General features: G+C 42.9%; 1 protein-coding gene across 3 annotated transcripts in view; it reads right to left on the reverse strand.

Annotated features, from left to right (window-relative positions):
- Positions 1–1,426: 1,426 nt before the first annotated feature.
- Positions 1,427–14,335, reverse strand: part of ankrd11 (ankyrin repeat domain 11) — a 114,095-nt gene continuing 101,186 nt past the window's right edge. For 2 of the 3 annotated variants that reach the window (XM_084936014.1, XM_084936004.1), the window contains 6 exons: positions 9,884–14,330; positions 7,114–9,787; positions 6,928–7,026; positions 6,461–6,604; positions 6,277–6,369; positions 1,427–6,098 (listed from right to left, as the gene is read on the reverse strand). In XM_084936014.1, coding sequence (XP_084792140.1) covers positions 5,913–6,098; positions 6,277–6,369; positions 6,461–6,604; positions 6,928–7,026; positions 7,114–9,787; positions 9,884–14,330 — 7,643 coding nt within the window. In that variant the 3' untranslated portion in view covers positions 1,427–5,912. The remainder of the gene's footprint in view (positions 6,099–6,276; positions 6,370–6,460; positions 6,605–6,927; positions 7,027–7,113; positions 9,788–9,883; positions 14,331–14,335) is intronic. The other variant, XM_084936024.1, reaches the window with a different exon arrangement.

Here is a 14,335-nt window from a genome sequence, read left to right on the forward strand (position 1 = left end):
TTTATCTCTTATACACCAAGCAGTGTTTGTGACATCAAAGGAAAATGATTTGTTCTTACACAAAAACATAAGATTATGCTGGGTTACACAATGAACTGATTTAAAGTTTGTACGATCTGAAATGTTAATATTTCTTTGAACCCATAAAACACAAAACTGCACTTTGATGCCTGCAGTGTGAGGCACATTTAGAAATGCCTTGCACTTCTTAGATGGGATAAATTAACACAAACGTCATTGATCCTATAGTTGGGAAATTCTTCTTTTGTTACTTCAGTTGTTTACTGTTATCTGAACAGCAGGAGTAACATGTGGGAGAAACATCTGTATTGCTTTAGTCTGGTGACTCATAAGACAAACAGGCTTCTTTTGCCTTGTGACTGTGCAGCTCACCTTATCAGCTGCAATGAAATCCATAAATAGGTGAGGCAGTGTTATGTAATCTGTTAGCAGACAGAAGTCCTCTGGGCATGAGTTAAAGGAGGGCTGGTAATTAAGGTAAAAAAATCAGATTTACACAGAAATATTAAAGTTGACTCAGTGGACTCTTCCAGACTATGAGTTTAACTAAAGCACGAAATCCACCACTAGATAATTCAGACATTTAGATTGTGAAACACTACAAAGATTGGACACCAAACACGTCATCCTGCTATCAATAGAAACACATCTTTGGAGTGAAGACGAGCGGCGTAACCAGGACTCTAAACAGGCCTTTTGGGTTGTTTGCGCAACTGCTCTGCCTTAAAGAAAACAGACATGCTTGTTACCTTAAACACTTTCCTGTTAAATTTTTTTAATGGAAATTTAAAAACTGCCATTTTTTATATTTTTAAAAAACCTTTGTGATAATTTTAGTGTGCCATTATGCAGATATTATTCTGTACTTAGCAGGAGCTATTCAAATATGAAAGGATATTATTTCAGTATATTTCAATGTAAATGTTGAAAAACTAGATGTGACAAACCATTTTAGTTAAATAAAAGCTAATAAGTAAAAACTAAAAATTTTGTGATCTTGGAAATGTCATTATAATAAAAATGATATTATAGATATTATTTGACTTTAGCATTTGTTAATTTAGTAACGATGAGGCTGATAAAGATGCAATCTGCCTGATGAAGCTTTGATGGACATATTTGACACTTTGCATGTCTCCAAGTCTGTGAGTGAACCGCACAGATTTTCCAAAATCCTGCCTCTGACATCCTCCACAGAATAATTAAATATATGAATTAAAATAATAATTAAAAGAACAATCTAACACTGAAAAATACTAAACTGACACTCATTATTTTCAAAGAATAAAAACATGAACTGAAATAGTCCAAAATGAAACAAAAAGAAAAAAACAACAACACAAAACTACAATATCTCTGGGCAGCTCTATGAAAACACAAAAACCAAAATGCAGAGAACGGCTGGTAATATTTCAAAATTTTATTAACGAACATAATCTCTGAGGAACAACAGCAGTTCTCGCGCTCTCTGTACATGCAACTGTAGAAAATAACAATTTAGAATTTTTACTTTTCAGTTTTAGTCTTTTTTTCCCCCCGTCCATACTCATTTTCAGTTTCTCTTTTTTGTTTTTGCTTTTTTATTAAATTTTTTGTGTCTTTTTTTCCACGTTTAATTTTTTTTTTGTCACTTTTTTTTTTTTTGCAGGAAATCAACAACAGCTAGAGGTGAAAGTACTGGATTTCTGTTACAGCACTGACGATAGCATCAACAAACCCATCGTGAACCAACCCTCCCCCCTTTAGCTGCTCCATCAATATGTACACAAATAAACTACATTGTACAAATAAAAAAAAGGAAAAAAAAAGAAAAAAAATGTTACATTGTTACATCATAATCACCTGCAGCGAGCGCGACACGGCCCGTTGCTGTTAGAACCCCACATTCTACGCAATTTTTCAGACTAGTACAAAGAGGAGGGTGCAAAACGTCCTGGGAGGTTTTATTTACAGAGCTATGTACAGTATGTCTCTTTCACGCATTACAAGGAGGAAAATTTACACAGCGGAGACCAACTTCAACTCAAAACATACCACAGGTGCCAGAAAAAAAACAAAACAAAAAGAAAACAAAATAAATGATAATAAATAGGTTATTTCTCACCATTTAAAAGAGTAGTTCTCCATGCTTTTTATTAGTCATAATCCATTCTAAAAAATAAAATAAAAAGGAACAAAGAATTTAAAAAAACAAAACTAGAAAAAACAAAAAGGCTTGAAATCGTGATTCTACATAATGAAACTAAATCATGTATATTTTTATGTCTAGTAAGAAAACACAACAAGTCTAAAAACAAACATTATGAGCGAATGTGAGTAGAGTAGAGGTAATATGTTGCTGACTGAGGTGGTGTCAGGCTAGCATCTGTATCACCACGGCCAAGAGCTCTACTATGCATCTGCTGTGTGTCTCTGTATCTTAGCCGAATATTCACGCCGGATGATCAAAGTGAATGGATGCGTGTTTGGTCTATTGCTCTGTGCAGCTGGGGAACGGAAGGGGGGAGGGAGATCACCTGTCGGCTGTGTCGACCATCACCATTTCAAGCCTTTGTAGGTTGTTAAACATACGAACGATGGCAGAAGTATGAACAAAGGCAGGGCTATAAAACTGTTTTTGTGTTTTGTTTTTAAAAAGAAAAAAAAAGTAAAAAAAAAAAAGAAAGAAAAAAAAAGAAAGGTGCCACTCAAAACGGAAACGCTCTTGATGTGTTGTAAACAATAGTGAGAGGGTGTCGGTCAGGGCGTTGTAGCGGTATACATTCTGCTAAGCAACGTGATTGACATGCCACTGGTTTTTATACAGAACAGAACCCCTCCCTCCCCCAAAGATAAAACACAACAACATTCAAAGCTACATACACTTTTTGCTAAAAAAACACACAAGGATTCTTGAACAAAAGACACCCCTGACCCTCGTCCCCAAAACTGTAAGAAACCAACAGTAAAATAAAAACACGAATTTTAAAAACAATTTTTTAGACTTTTTGTTTCCAAACATATACCAAACCAGGGTGTGTGTGTGTGTCTCAAAATTAAAAGAAAAAAAAAATAATACCCAGGACAATACATCTAGCCACCTTGTCTGCACAGTGTAATAGCAACAACCATTGCACTTGACTAGACATACCATACACAGCTATGCTGACTGACAGTGTGTAAATAACTTAAAAGTTTAGGATCAGAATATTGCCATCAGGATACGTGAGCAGCTTTCACACACGAGACCGTGTGCGTGGGGCAGGTCGGGAAAGCTTTTCTAAACCCACTAAAAACAGAGAACCAATACAAGTCATCACAAATCAACGGTTCAATGGGATCCTTTAGTTTTTAAAAGTCAGTCTATTCAGCATTAACCTATTTCTTCCCCCCTCCACTGCTTGTGTTGACGTCTGTTCACTTTTTGGTTTGTTCTGAGAAGATTTGAGTCTGGTAACCTGTCTCCTCGGGCCTGACACAAGACACCACACAACTGAATAATAACAGGAAGTAACCGAAACATTTAAAATCCCTGACCACACTAGCCCCAGCCCCTTGTAGGATAAAAAATAAAAAGGAGGACAACGTGACTTGGTTGTTGAGCCTATTCCCGTGATTTTAAGTGGGTGTTGTACTGGAGTCCTAACATGGAAATTAACACCTTTAAAATCTACTTTAAAAACACCCGTCTAAGTGGAAGGCCTCAGGTCTGCTGAGCCATGAATAAGTGTTTTTCTTTCTGACACACTGGCACCACCTAGTGAGTAAAAGTTGTAACAGCACCATGAAAATAAGCTGCTCACCAGTACTGTGACATAAGGGGCTGACAGACTGACAGTGTTTTTAGGAGTCTGTGAGGAATGAAAATGTCTCTGCGGCTGTTACAACTCTTCAGTCAGTTCAATGTGAAGTCAGACACTGGGAGGACAGGACGAGTAGTGAAGCGCTGAAAGACCCGTGTCTTGTTGGTTTTAGACGGTGACGTTGTGCGATGATTCATAAAAAAATTAAAAAAAATAAAAAGTCCAATTTTTTTCTTTAAATTAAAAACAAGCGAAATAATAATTTCAAACAGTTCTACACTCATATGGTTTTGCTTGTGAATGACATCTCTCTTCCATCCCACCCATATATATATATATATTTATATACTTCTGTGTGACTTTGCCCAACAATGAGTACATTTTTTTTTTCACTGAAAAAGGCATTTTCTTGGTTCGAAAATTTTCAGATATAATTGTGTAGTAAAGCAATGAATAATAATCCTCTGTCTATTCTTTAAATAAATCCTCAACAACTATTCTGCTACATCTGAGGGGGCTGTATGGTTGTCGGCCCGTGAGAGGCCCATTTGAATGCAGAAGTGTTCTCTGTCAGCTGCTTGTGTTGCGGTGACTCGGGTCCAGGCGAGCCGCCTCACCCAACCCCGGATTGAGTCAAAAAATGGGATTATACAACTGTGCACTGGAGTCTTTCAATACTGACAGAATCGTGTACATGTTTTGGCCCATGGATATGAAGGGGGAAAGTGCTGCCCAAAAGTGAACTGTACATAAAAAGATAATTTTTATTTCTTTTATGTTTTTTTTTTCTTTACACTTAACTGAGTGATATTACAGTACATAGGTTATTTACAACTGTGCAGTAATGTGTGGCAAAATAAATTATCTAGAAGGCAGCAAGAATACATTGGTTAACGAATATAAAAACTGTACATAATTTACGGAATACAACTTTTTTTCAGTTTTCTTTTGTTTGTTTTTTCCATTAAACTAATATTGGCTCTGTAGTGTTTCAAGTCACTTCCTCAGAAACAATGAAATGCCCAAGTAAAGAAATAGACAAAAACAATATTTCTCTCATCCTGCCAAAAACCACAATTTCTCAAATAGTCTCTTTGAAATCTCAACATTCGTTGTGTTTGTTTCTTCTGGTTGTCCTGTCCTGTGTGTGTGTGTGTGTGGTTTCTTTTTTTTTTTTTTCCTTTTTTTGCAGTCCATGGCGGTCTGATGTGTTTTGTGGTGGAACGAGCGGGATCACTGAGGAACACTCCGGTCTGTCCTCAGAGATCCGTTCATGTCCTCTTTTGTTAAGCCAGGCTGAGAGGCTGCACGAACGGTCTCTTCCTCTCAGACACTGGGCCCTGACGTGCACACACATCGTGACCCCCACCCTCTCTTGCTTTGTTCCAACCTGCTGCAGCCTTTGTTTCACTACTGTTTAGCCAAGCCCGGTGCAGTGTGAACAGAGAGGGCGTCCTCTGGGTATCTGGGTCTCATAGCCCTGAAAGTGGCTGCTTCTAACCTCCTGGATCAATTTAAGGATCCACACAATTCACCACGGCTCCACTGACTGCATCTGGGTCAGCGCTGGACTCTGTCAAGATCTCCTGGCCCATGTGGAGACTCGTGTCAAAAAGAAGGAGGCGTCTCCTCAGTCCTCCCCCCAGGACAGGCACCACTCTGTTGGGAGAGCTCTTCTCTGGTAGATCCCACAGTAGCAGCGGTGGTGGTGGGTACTGAAGCAGGAACCACAAACGAATGCAGAAAATAAATCTGTCCTCCGTCTCACCAAAACTAAGCGATGAGGAGGTGTGTCCCAGTGCCAGAGCCTCAAAGCAAAAACTGTTTCTGCTTCTCTCGCTCTGATCAAACAAACGCATAAAAACTTTGAGGATGAAAGTGCAAGTTGTGTATTTTCTTTTCCCCCATTAAAAAAATTTTTTTTTCTTTCTTCACGGAAGGGAATCGAGAGCAAGTTTTTCAGCTTTATTCTTTTTCTAGAGAATAAATTTTTTCCTCCTCTATGGTCCTCTCTCAAACTTGCTAGCCCTTTCCATTCGTTCGGTTCAACGAAGTCTCCTTGATAAGAAGTGATTGAGACTAAGTTTTCTCTCTGTGGGAAGCGGTATGTCACGCGGGCAGCAGGACAAAGTCGTCGTTGACATCGACCATTGGCACGTAGAAGGACGGCACTTCGTTGACGCACAGGGATTTGTGCCCCGCTGGGTCCAGTTCTTGGACTTTCAGCTGCCACTCCATTCTTTGGACCGCATTGAGAGCTGCTGCCTCGTGCTGCTGTCGCATCAACAAACACGTCTGGGGAAGGAAAAGCATAGCATGAATATAGTGACTATGCACACAGGTCATGGTTCTCATATGTAGAGATGTACCATTAAATATGTAATATCGGCATCAAGATGGCATTTAGCAAAGTCAGTGGTTGTTACTTTGTGCTTCTATTATCGGTTATTTTGTGCAAAGTGCCAGTATTTACCTTCATGCGGTCGTATTTATCATCCACGTCCTGGATCCAGGAAATGAACTGCCGCGCATTGAAGCGATCTCTCACAGATTTGTTCTCATCACCCTAAGAATGCAGAAAAAGGAAGAATGTGGACTAAGTAATGGACATAGAAATACTTAACTGATGGTTTTAGAGATACTGATACATTTCCCACCTGGCTCTCCGATGGCATATTGTACACTTCAGAGTCCAACAGCATGGTGCAGGCGCTGAACGGCACAGCCTGATTGGCTATTGTCCTGGCTGCCCTGCAGTGGACCCTTAAAACCTCCTGTTCACATGAAACAATCAGCTTCTCCTGTGAACAGCAAGAACAACACAGAAAGAAAAAAACATTGATGATATGAAGAGGAACATCACTGCGTCAAACAAATGGCTGTCATTCAAGTAAGTGAGATATATGAAACAGATTTGTTCACTTTGGCTTCACCAAGGCGTGGGGACTATGCTGATTTCACTTGCATTTCCATTTTAAAAAAGGCTTTGATCTTTTATCAAAGAAGTGCTCCCAGCGTTTGGTGCACATGTGTATTGTTGAATGTATAAAAAGCAGGGAAGGAGTGAGGAATGAGTGAATTTAGGACAGTGAATGATCCTGAAGTATAAATGACACTTTCTTACCCGTTCTATGCTGTGTTGCAACCTAAGCTTGCCCCTTACTGCCTCTTGTTGCCTAAAGAGCTCCTTCAGAGGTTCTGACAGTGATGGAGGTGGAGCAATCTGATAAGCAAAACACAGCACAGCATTAATACCATTACATTGCAGGATAAGATTATTTTGAAATGGTGCAAAGACACCAGAACTTACCACAGGGATATGCAACTTGCTGAGAGGCTTGCCATCAAGCAGGTAGGAGCCAGTGTAGGTTACATATTCAGCGTAACACTGTGGAGCCTGAGGCGTGATGTAGCAGAGAATCTTCCTCTTTTCCTCAATCTTCTTCCTAATCTGCAGATAGTCAAAGTACGGGTTGGAACGTTCGCTGCGGTAGGGTTCAATGTCGTCTAGCTTGATGGCATTGACCACTACAGCTAAAGTCTGCTGTATCATCTCCCTGGTCTGCTGCATGGCTGTATTTACCAGCTGAACCTGGACTTGCTGCCCTGTAGAACGTGGAAACTTCCTCTTCCGTGGGTGCTGGGTTTGAGATTCCTCTTCGTCGACAGGAAGAGGACGACCTTTTGTTGTCTTGCTGAGAACCACCGTAGAAGTCGTCACAGATACTGCTGGGGTCAAATTAGAAGCAGTAGACGGGACACTAAGCCCAGAGTCTTTCTCTTTCTTCAGAGCTGTAAAGGAAGATGCTGAGGTGGGTGTTGGGGTTCTAGTAGGAACTGGGTTAATGCTCACCACCGGACTGGTTGTCACTGAGGTGGCAGCGGTACACGAGGTTATTATGCTAGAGGTAGGAGGGGTGGCAACAGCAAAAGCAGCAGCTGGATTGTTCTTGGCGCGATTTCGGGTCATCCTTTGCGGGATTTCATCCACCTTCTTGGGAACATCTACAGGGGCGGACACTGTGGTCAAGGTCACCAGTGTTTGCTTGGATGTGTCCTGAGTGTCCTGTGGCTCCACGGAGGTGGAGAGGGTGACCACTTCTGGGATCTGAGGAAGAGAACTGCAGGACACAGGCTCTGGTACAGCCTCAGGCATCTCCTCCTGTCTCGTGTCTGGCTTGACAGCAGGCACAGAGTCCAGGGTTATATGCAATGACTCAGAGTGCGAATGCATCTGTATATGTGGTTGCTGACTGGCATCTGATTTTACAGATGTATACAACATGCTGGGATCAGACTCATCCGATCCCCCATAAGGTAGTTTTCTTTCCAAAATGCTGCTCTGTTGTTGGTTAAGTCCCACTGAGCTGTTGACAGGCACACTTTGAGGCTCAGGGTCCAATTCCTGCTGGAAAGGGGCACGTGGTGATGGCACAACAAAGTCCTGTCTAGCAGATTCCCCTAAGCCTAAGTCTCCAGCAGAGCGTGAGGTCTTTGCTAGGGTTGGCAAGTCTACTTCCATGATGTCCAGATCCTCTCTGTCTGTAATAGTGTGTCTAATGTGGGTCGACACACTCTTGTTGTGATCAGCAAGTTCAGGTTCCCCAGACTCAGCTTCTTCTGACTTGTCTGGCAGTGGAAGGTCAGGCAAGGAGAAAGGTCCCAGGTCGTCTTCATCAGCTGAAAATGGATCTTCCCAGGGAACCACAGGCTCAGGGCCCACAGCTGGAGCCATGTGAGTTTCAGTGGCAGCACTGAAACTGTGTGTGCTCTGTCTGCTGTCTGGTTCCACACATGTTGTCTCTGTCTCCATCTGGTGTCCCTCTTCGATGCTCGGCTTGTTGCAGTCCGGAAAGAAGGACTCCAGCCTATTGGAGGAAGAAGAGTTGTTTAAATAGTTGGGGTCCTCATCCATAGCAGTGTCTGGCCTCTCTGGAGAGGGTATATCAGCCACAGCCTCCTTCTGCTCATCAAAGTCCTCTGGGTCATCTTTGTGCCACCTGCTCCAGGTAGCATAAGGGGAAGTGACAGAGGGGTGTCCAGACAAGGGCTGCATGTCATTATCAGAATGGGAGTAAGGGCTGGTTATTTTGGAGACAGCAGCCTCTATTTCTCCATATGTCCTGTGGGGAGATTTCATATCCATGTCATTGTTCCAACCCATGTTGTGATCGAAACAGTTCTCTCCGTGGTCAGCTGCAGGATGTGTGGGGGACAGTTGGTGGACTTCTGGCTCATGCTGGTCTGGAGACTCTGCAGGCCAGCTCTTCTGCAAAGGATCCTCAACTTGAGGAGAAAACGAGCATGGCTCCCTTGTTTGGTCCGGCTCATCCACCGCACAGTGCTCTCCATCAAGTCTCTCATCCATGTCGCCCTCTTCCTCCTCCTCTTCCTCCTCCTCTTCCTCTTCTTCTTCCTGTTCTTGTTCTTCTGTGACAGATGGAAGATTTGAGACGACCAGATTAGGCTCGCTGTGGTGGTGCTCCGTGATGTCGTCGATATCCAAGGGTGGCAAGGCAGCTGGAGCTGGAGTTGGTGGTGCTGCAATGTCAAAGCATGGCTCCTGGGGGTCTGGCCTGTGAACTGGTGTCGACGGTTTGGGCAAGAAATTGTTGTACACACTTTCAGGAAGGTGTTCATTACCGTCGTTGCCAGCAAGAGTTGGTGTTGCTGCATCTGGTGTTTGATAGGATGGCTCTCGCCGAGGCGACGGTACCCTTATTGGGGGAAAATACGTAGACATCAACTCCAATCTATCCAGAGTTGCAGATTTGTCCTCGAGAGGCTGACAGGCAGACGTCTGATCAAATTCCGCCCCTGGATCATTCTGCTGTCGAAGAAACTTGTTTGCCTCTGCCTTGAACTCATCTTCTAGAGGGCGGCGGACATCAGAGGATGCAGAACGACTGACAAGGGGGAGCTGGAGGTTCTTCGCAGGGGTAGGACATGTGCCCTCCGGAAAAGTCTGGGGGTTAGAGTACCTGCTAGTGGACAAAGAGAAAAACAAAACATTAAGCCTCAGTCCAAAACAATCAAACTATAACATTAGTAACATGCAGTGTGTCTGAGTATTAAAATACCTTTCAAAGAAGGATGGGGAGCAGGCATTCATTGACATAGTCATTGCAGACGAGTTCTGACAGTCCAGCGGATCCAGCATAATGTCAGGGTAATCCTCTGCACTACAGGATGGTGTACGTGGAGTTTGCATTACGTCCTCGAAGCTGGGGCATGACATGACAGGTGTAGGTGTGGGAACACCAGTTGGCCTGCTTTGATCTGGCCTGGGAGAAGCAGGGAGGTTGTCCTTGATTTGGTGGCCAGGGAGCCAATCCTTTGAGTTCTGATTATCAGTAGGCTGGAACTTTCTGCCTGGAGACATCATTTGGGCCGGGAGACCAACATCCTTCAGCTTCTTCTCTTTAAGACCAGACTCAAGGCTGTTAGATTTCTTGGATGATAGCTCACTGCGGCTTTTCCGTATTTCCTCTGTAGACTTGGTTTTGTCTTTTAGTTTTGGGTCGCCAGACTTGGGTCTAAGCTTCTCCATCTGCTTCATTTTTTCTCTGTATTTCTTGAGACGCTCTTCATTCTCTTGGTCTTTCTGACTCAACATCTGACCAAAACTTGTCATCTGAGAATCCCCATCAACCAACAGTTTTTCACGTGGTCGATTATCTTTCCTTGCATTGTCTTTGGGCTGAGAGAGCTTTTCATTTTCATCCTTAGCCTTAGATTTATTGTGGTCCAGTCTGTTGTCTTTGTCTAGCGTATCCCGATTTCTGTCTTTTTTCATATCAAATTTAGGACTGTCTTCCTTTGACCGGTCCTTCAGAACAGTGACCTGTGGGCTGTCTTTCAACCCTGACTTTGCGTCATCTTTGGAGTGTTTAAATGACCCAAAGCCATCGATATATTTATTCTTCTCTTCCTTAATTTTTTCTTTATGCTTTTCCTTTTTCTTTTTGTCTTTCATTCTGTCACTTATGACACCAGTTCCTTTGTCTTTGTCCTTTTTGGACATCTCCTTCTCAAATTCTAATGTCTTATCGAAGTCGTCCTCTCCGTCTCCCTTACCTCCGTATGGGAATGTGTAAGGGTCTGCCTCTAGAGGCATAGGCTCTTTCTCAAAAGGCAGGCTCTCTCTGCGGCCGTAGGACTCTCTAATTTCTTCTGTTTTGTCACGTTTGTCTCCTTTGTCTTTTTTTGTCTTTTCCTTCTCCTTGTCATGGCTTTTCTTGGATGAGGACGAAGAGGAGTGCCGATGCCTCTCTTTCTCTCTGAACTTGTCTTGTGGCGTAGATATGGACAGGGAGTCTCTTCTGTCCTCGGCCATATCAGGCAGGCTGATTGAGTCATAGTAACTGGTGAGGACCGGATCGTGACCTCTGTCAGTGAAACTGTCGGAGGAGATTTCACTGTTCTTGTCATTGGAGTCATCCTTGTAGTCATTCATAGCCTCCTCCTCCAGTTTTTCTAAGAGGGACTTCTCATTCTCCCCGCTTCCTTTCGAGGGCTTTCTTTCCTTGGAATGGTCCTGCTTGTCTTTATATTTGCTCTTGGTTTTTTCCTCGCTCGTGTCCCTTTTGTCCAGAAGCTTCTGCTTGTTTTTCTTCTCCTGGTTTGAGTCCACTGACATCCTGTCTTTCCTCTCCTTATGTTTTGTATCAACCGGGTCTTTCCTGTCCTTGCCGTGTTTCTCCTGGGAGCCTTTCCTCTCTTTACCTGTGTCAAATGTGGCCTTATCCTTCTTCTTATCTTTGTGCTCTTTGTCTTTTGCCTTTTCTGTGTTATGTTTACTATCTGCAGAAGATTTTCTTTTTTCTGAAGGGAAGTGATCCAGCTCATCTTGATCGGGTGTCGAATCTTTTCTGATGGAATCAGACACCAGTACCCCACCGTTGTAGCTGTCGTCGTCATCATCGCTTTCATCAGTGAATATGTCGGCTATTTTGTACCACGTTTTCTCCCGGATCTTCTCAGTTTTTCTTTCCTCTTTCTTTACCTCCAAGAAATCTTTCTCCCGATCTGAATGTTTGTCTTGAGAGGCCTTCTCTTTCTTTTCCTTTGTCTGTTCTGAAGACATCTTTCGATCTTTGTCTTTGCCATGAGAGTCTTTATGTTTGTCTTTGGCCCCCTCCTTCTTGTCTTTGGTACTCCGGTCAGCATCTTTATCCTTGACAGTTTTTTCTGTGGAGCTTTTATCACTCTTGTCCTTCTCCTGATCAGCTCCTCTGTCTTTTGTTTTCTCTTTGTGCTTGTCAGCTTTTGTCTTTTCTCGTTTCTCCATTCCCTCACCCTTCTTTTCTTTCTCCTTCCCAGAGTGGTTCCTTTCTCTGATATCACATGATTTACTGACAGGATCAATGTCTTTGAAGAAAGTATCATTGCCATATTCATCTCTTATCGATTCCTGCTTGATTTTGATATCCTTTCTTTCTTTCATGAACTCATATGAGTCTTTACGGTCTCGACTGCTGTCCAGAGAATCCTTGTCTTTTTTGTCCTTGGCTGCCTCTGTGGACTCTTTCCTCTTCTTTTCTTTCTCAACTGAGTGGCTGGAGTTTAATTTTTGTTTTTCTGACCAGTCTTTCTTCTTTTCGTTTGTCTTTTCCGAAGGGTCCTTGTCTTTTTTCTTAGAAGTAGCCTCCTTTTCTGATCTCTTCTCATTGTGGTCTGATTTCTTGTCCTTGACTTTGTTTTCTTTCCTCCTCGTCTCCTCCTTAACAGTCTCAACAATAAGTTTAACAGAATTATTGGCTTTGTAGTCCTTGTACTCTTTGACAGGAGCATCCCAGCTGTCGTCGCCATAGAGGGAGGAGTCAGAGGACATCTCAGAGCCCCATCTGTCATGATGGTCATCGGAGGCACTGAGTTTTGTGTCCTCCAAGTTGAGGAAACGATTAACATCATAGCTTTCGTACTCAGACTCCTCTTTCTGTACTTTGTCTTTTTTACACTTCTCCTTATCCTCCTTGGCATTTTTGTCCTTGTCCGCCTTCAGATGTTTTTCCTCTTTCTGCTCACTTTTCCTGTCTGTCTTTGAGGAGGACTTCTCCTTAGACTTTTTCTTTTTCTCCTCTTTGTGAGCTTTTTGTTTATCTTCCTTGGGTTTCTCCTTCTCTTTGACGTTCCTCTCCTTGTCAGATTTTATAGGCTTTTCCCTCTCCTCCTTATTTAACTTGTCCTTGGTGGAGTCCTTTGTTTTCTTGTTTTTCTCCTCTTTTGTTGTTCTGTGCAGGTCTTTTCCCGAGGACCAATCCTTATCCTCAGACTTTGTTTTCGAAAACCTGTCCTCCTTTTTCGAATGGTCTTTTTCATGTTTGGATAATTTGACTTTGCTCTCAGCTGGTGATTCTGACTCAACAATTAGGGACTTTTGCCTCGAATCATCAAAATCAAAAGAATAGCTCTTAACAAATTTCTCATTCATATCTTGATTAAGCACTAGACTAGGAGCTTTGTCCTTCTCCTTATTTTTGTGCTTGTGCTTCACTTTATGCTTTTTCACCACTTTGCCATCCACGTCAGTTTTGGAGATGGTACTCTCTGTATTTTTGTAGAGCTCTGAGTTTTTCTTTTCCACAGTGTTACTGTGCACGTTGTTATTCTTCTTTTTGTTTTCCTGCGCTTTCCTCTTTACTTGTTTTATCGACTCCACGCTGGAATCTGCAGAGGAGTAGTCAGACTCACTGGACAGTCTAGTTCTGACCGAATCTGAGAGCGAACTGACGTCTGACCATGTGGGAGACGACACGGTCTTCCAGTTATCCGTCCTCCACTGCTTTGGATGCTGTTCTGCTAAAGACGGCGTCTGTTTCTGAGAGTTCAAGTTTCCATGGGAGGAGGAGGAGGAAGCATTAAAGCCTGGAGAGTCTTTCAGGTTTGCTGCAGAAGAGTCTTTTATGCTATTTGAGCCCTTATCGTCCTCACTCTCCAAATCTGCGCAATCGGAGTCAGACGTACAGAATTTGTCGTTGACTTTACCAAACCGGACTTCTTTACTGACACTATTTTTACTGTCCTTCTTTCGCTTCTTCTTGACTTTATTCTTGTCTTTTTGTTGTTTAGAGCTCATGCTGCCAGAGTCTCTAGTCTTAGTATTTGTTTGCTGGGCTTGTTGCCGTGGCGTAGGCGCTGGCGTGAAACACAACGTCCTATCATCCTCGTCTGAACTATTACTGTCAGAGATGATCCGCCTGCCATTTTTCTTTGGTGTGAGCGAGTTGCTTTTGGAATAGGTTTTAACCTCCATCTTGGGTATAGAGATGAAGCTGTTGGTCTTGCTTACTGAGTCCTTGCGGAAGTCTTTTTTCAAGAGGTGTTTATCGTCTACGGGAGGGACGCGTTCCTCCTCGTCATCCTCATCAAATTCGTATTCATCTTTGACAGGTGTGACGGCAGATTTAGGAGGGTCTGCGGTTTTCCCTTTTAACTTCGGGCCCTTCTCAACATCTGAGTCTGTGTTATTGCCATCAACAGAGCTGGACGGGGCAAACGAGGGGGCGTCTTCCTCCTCTGAAGATTCTGTA

This window comes from Perissodus microlepis, chromosome 1, assembly GCF_051167445.1.
Source record: "Perissodus microlepis isolate ML-2025 ecotype Zambia chromosome 1, ASM5116744v1, whole genome shotgun sequence".
Classification (NCBI taxonomy): Eukaryota; Metazoa; Chordata; class Actinopteri; order Cichliformes; family Cichlidae; genus Perissodus; species Perissodus microlepis.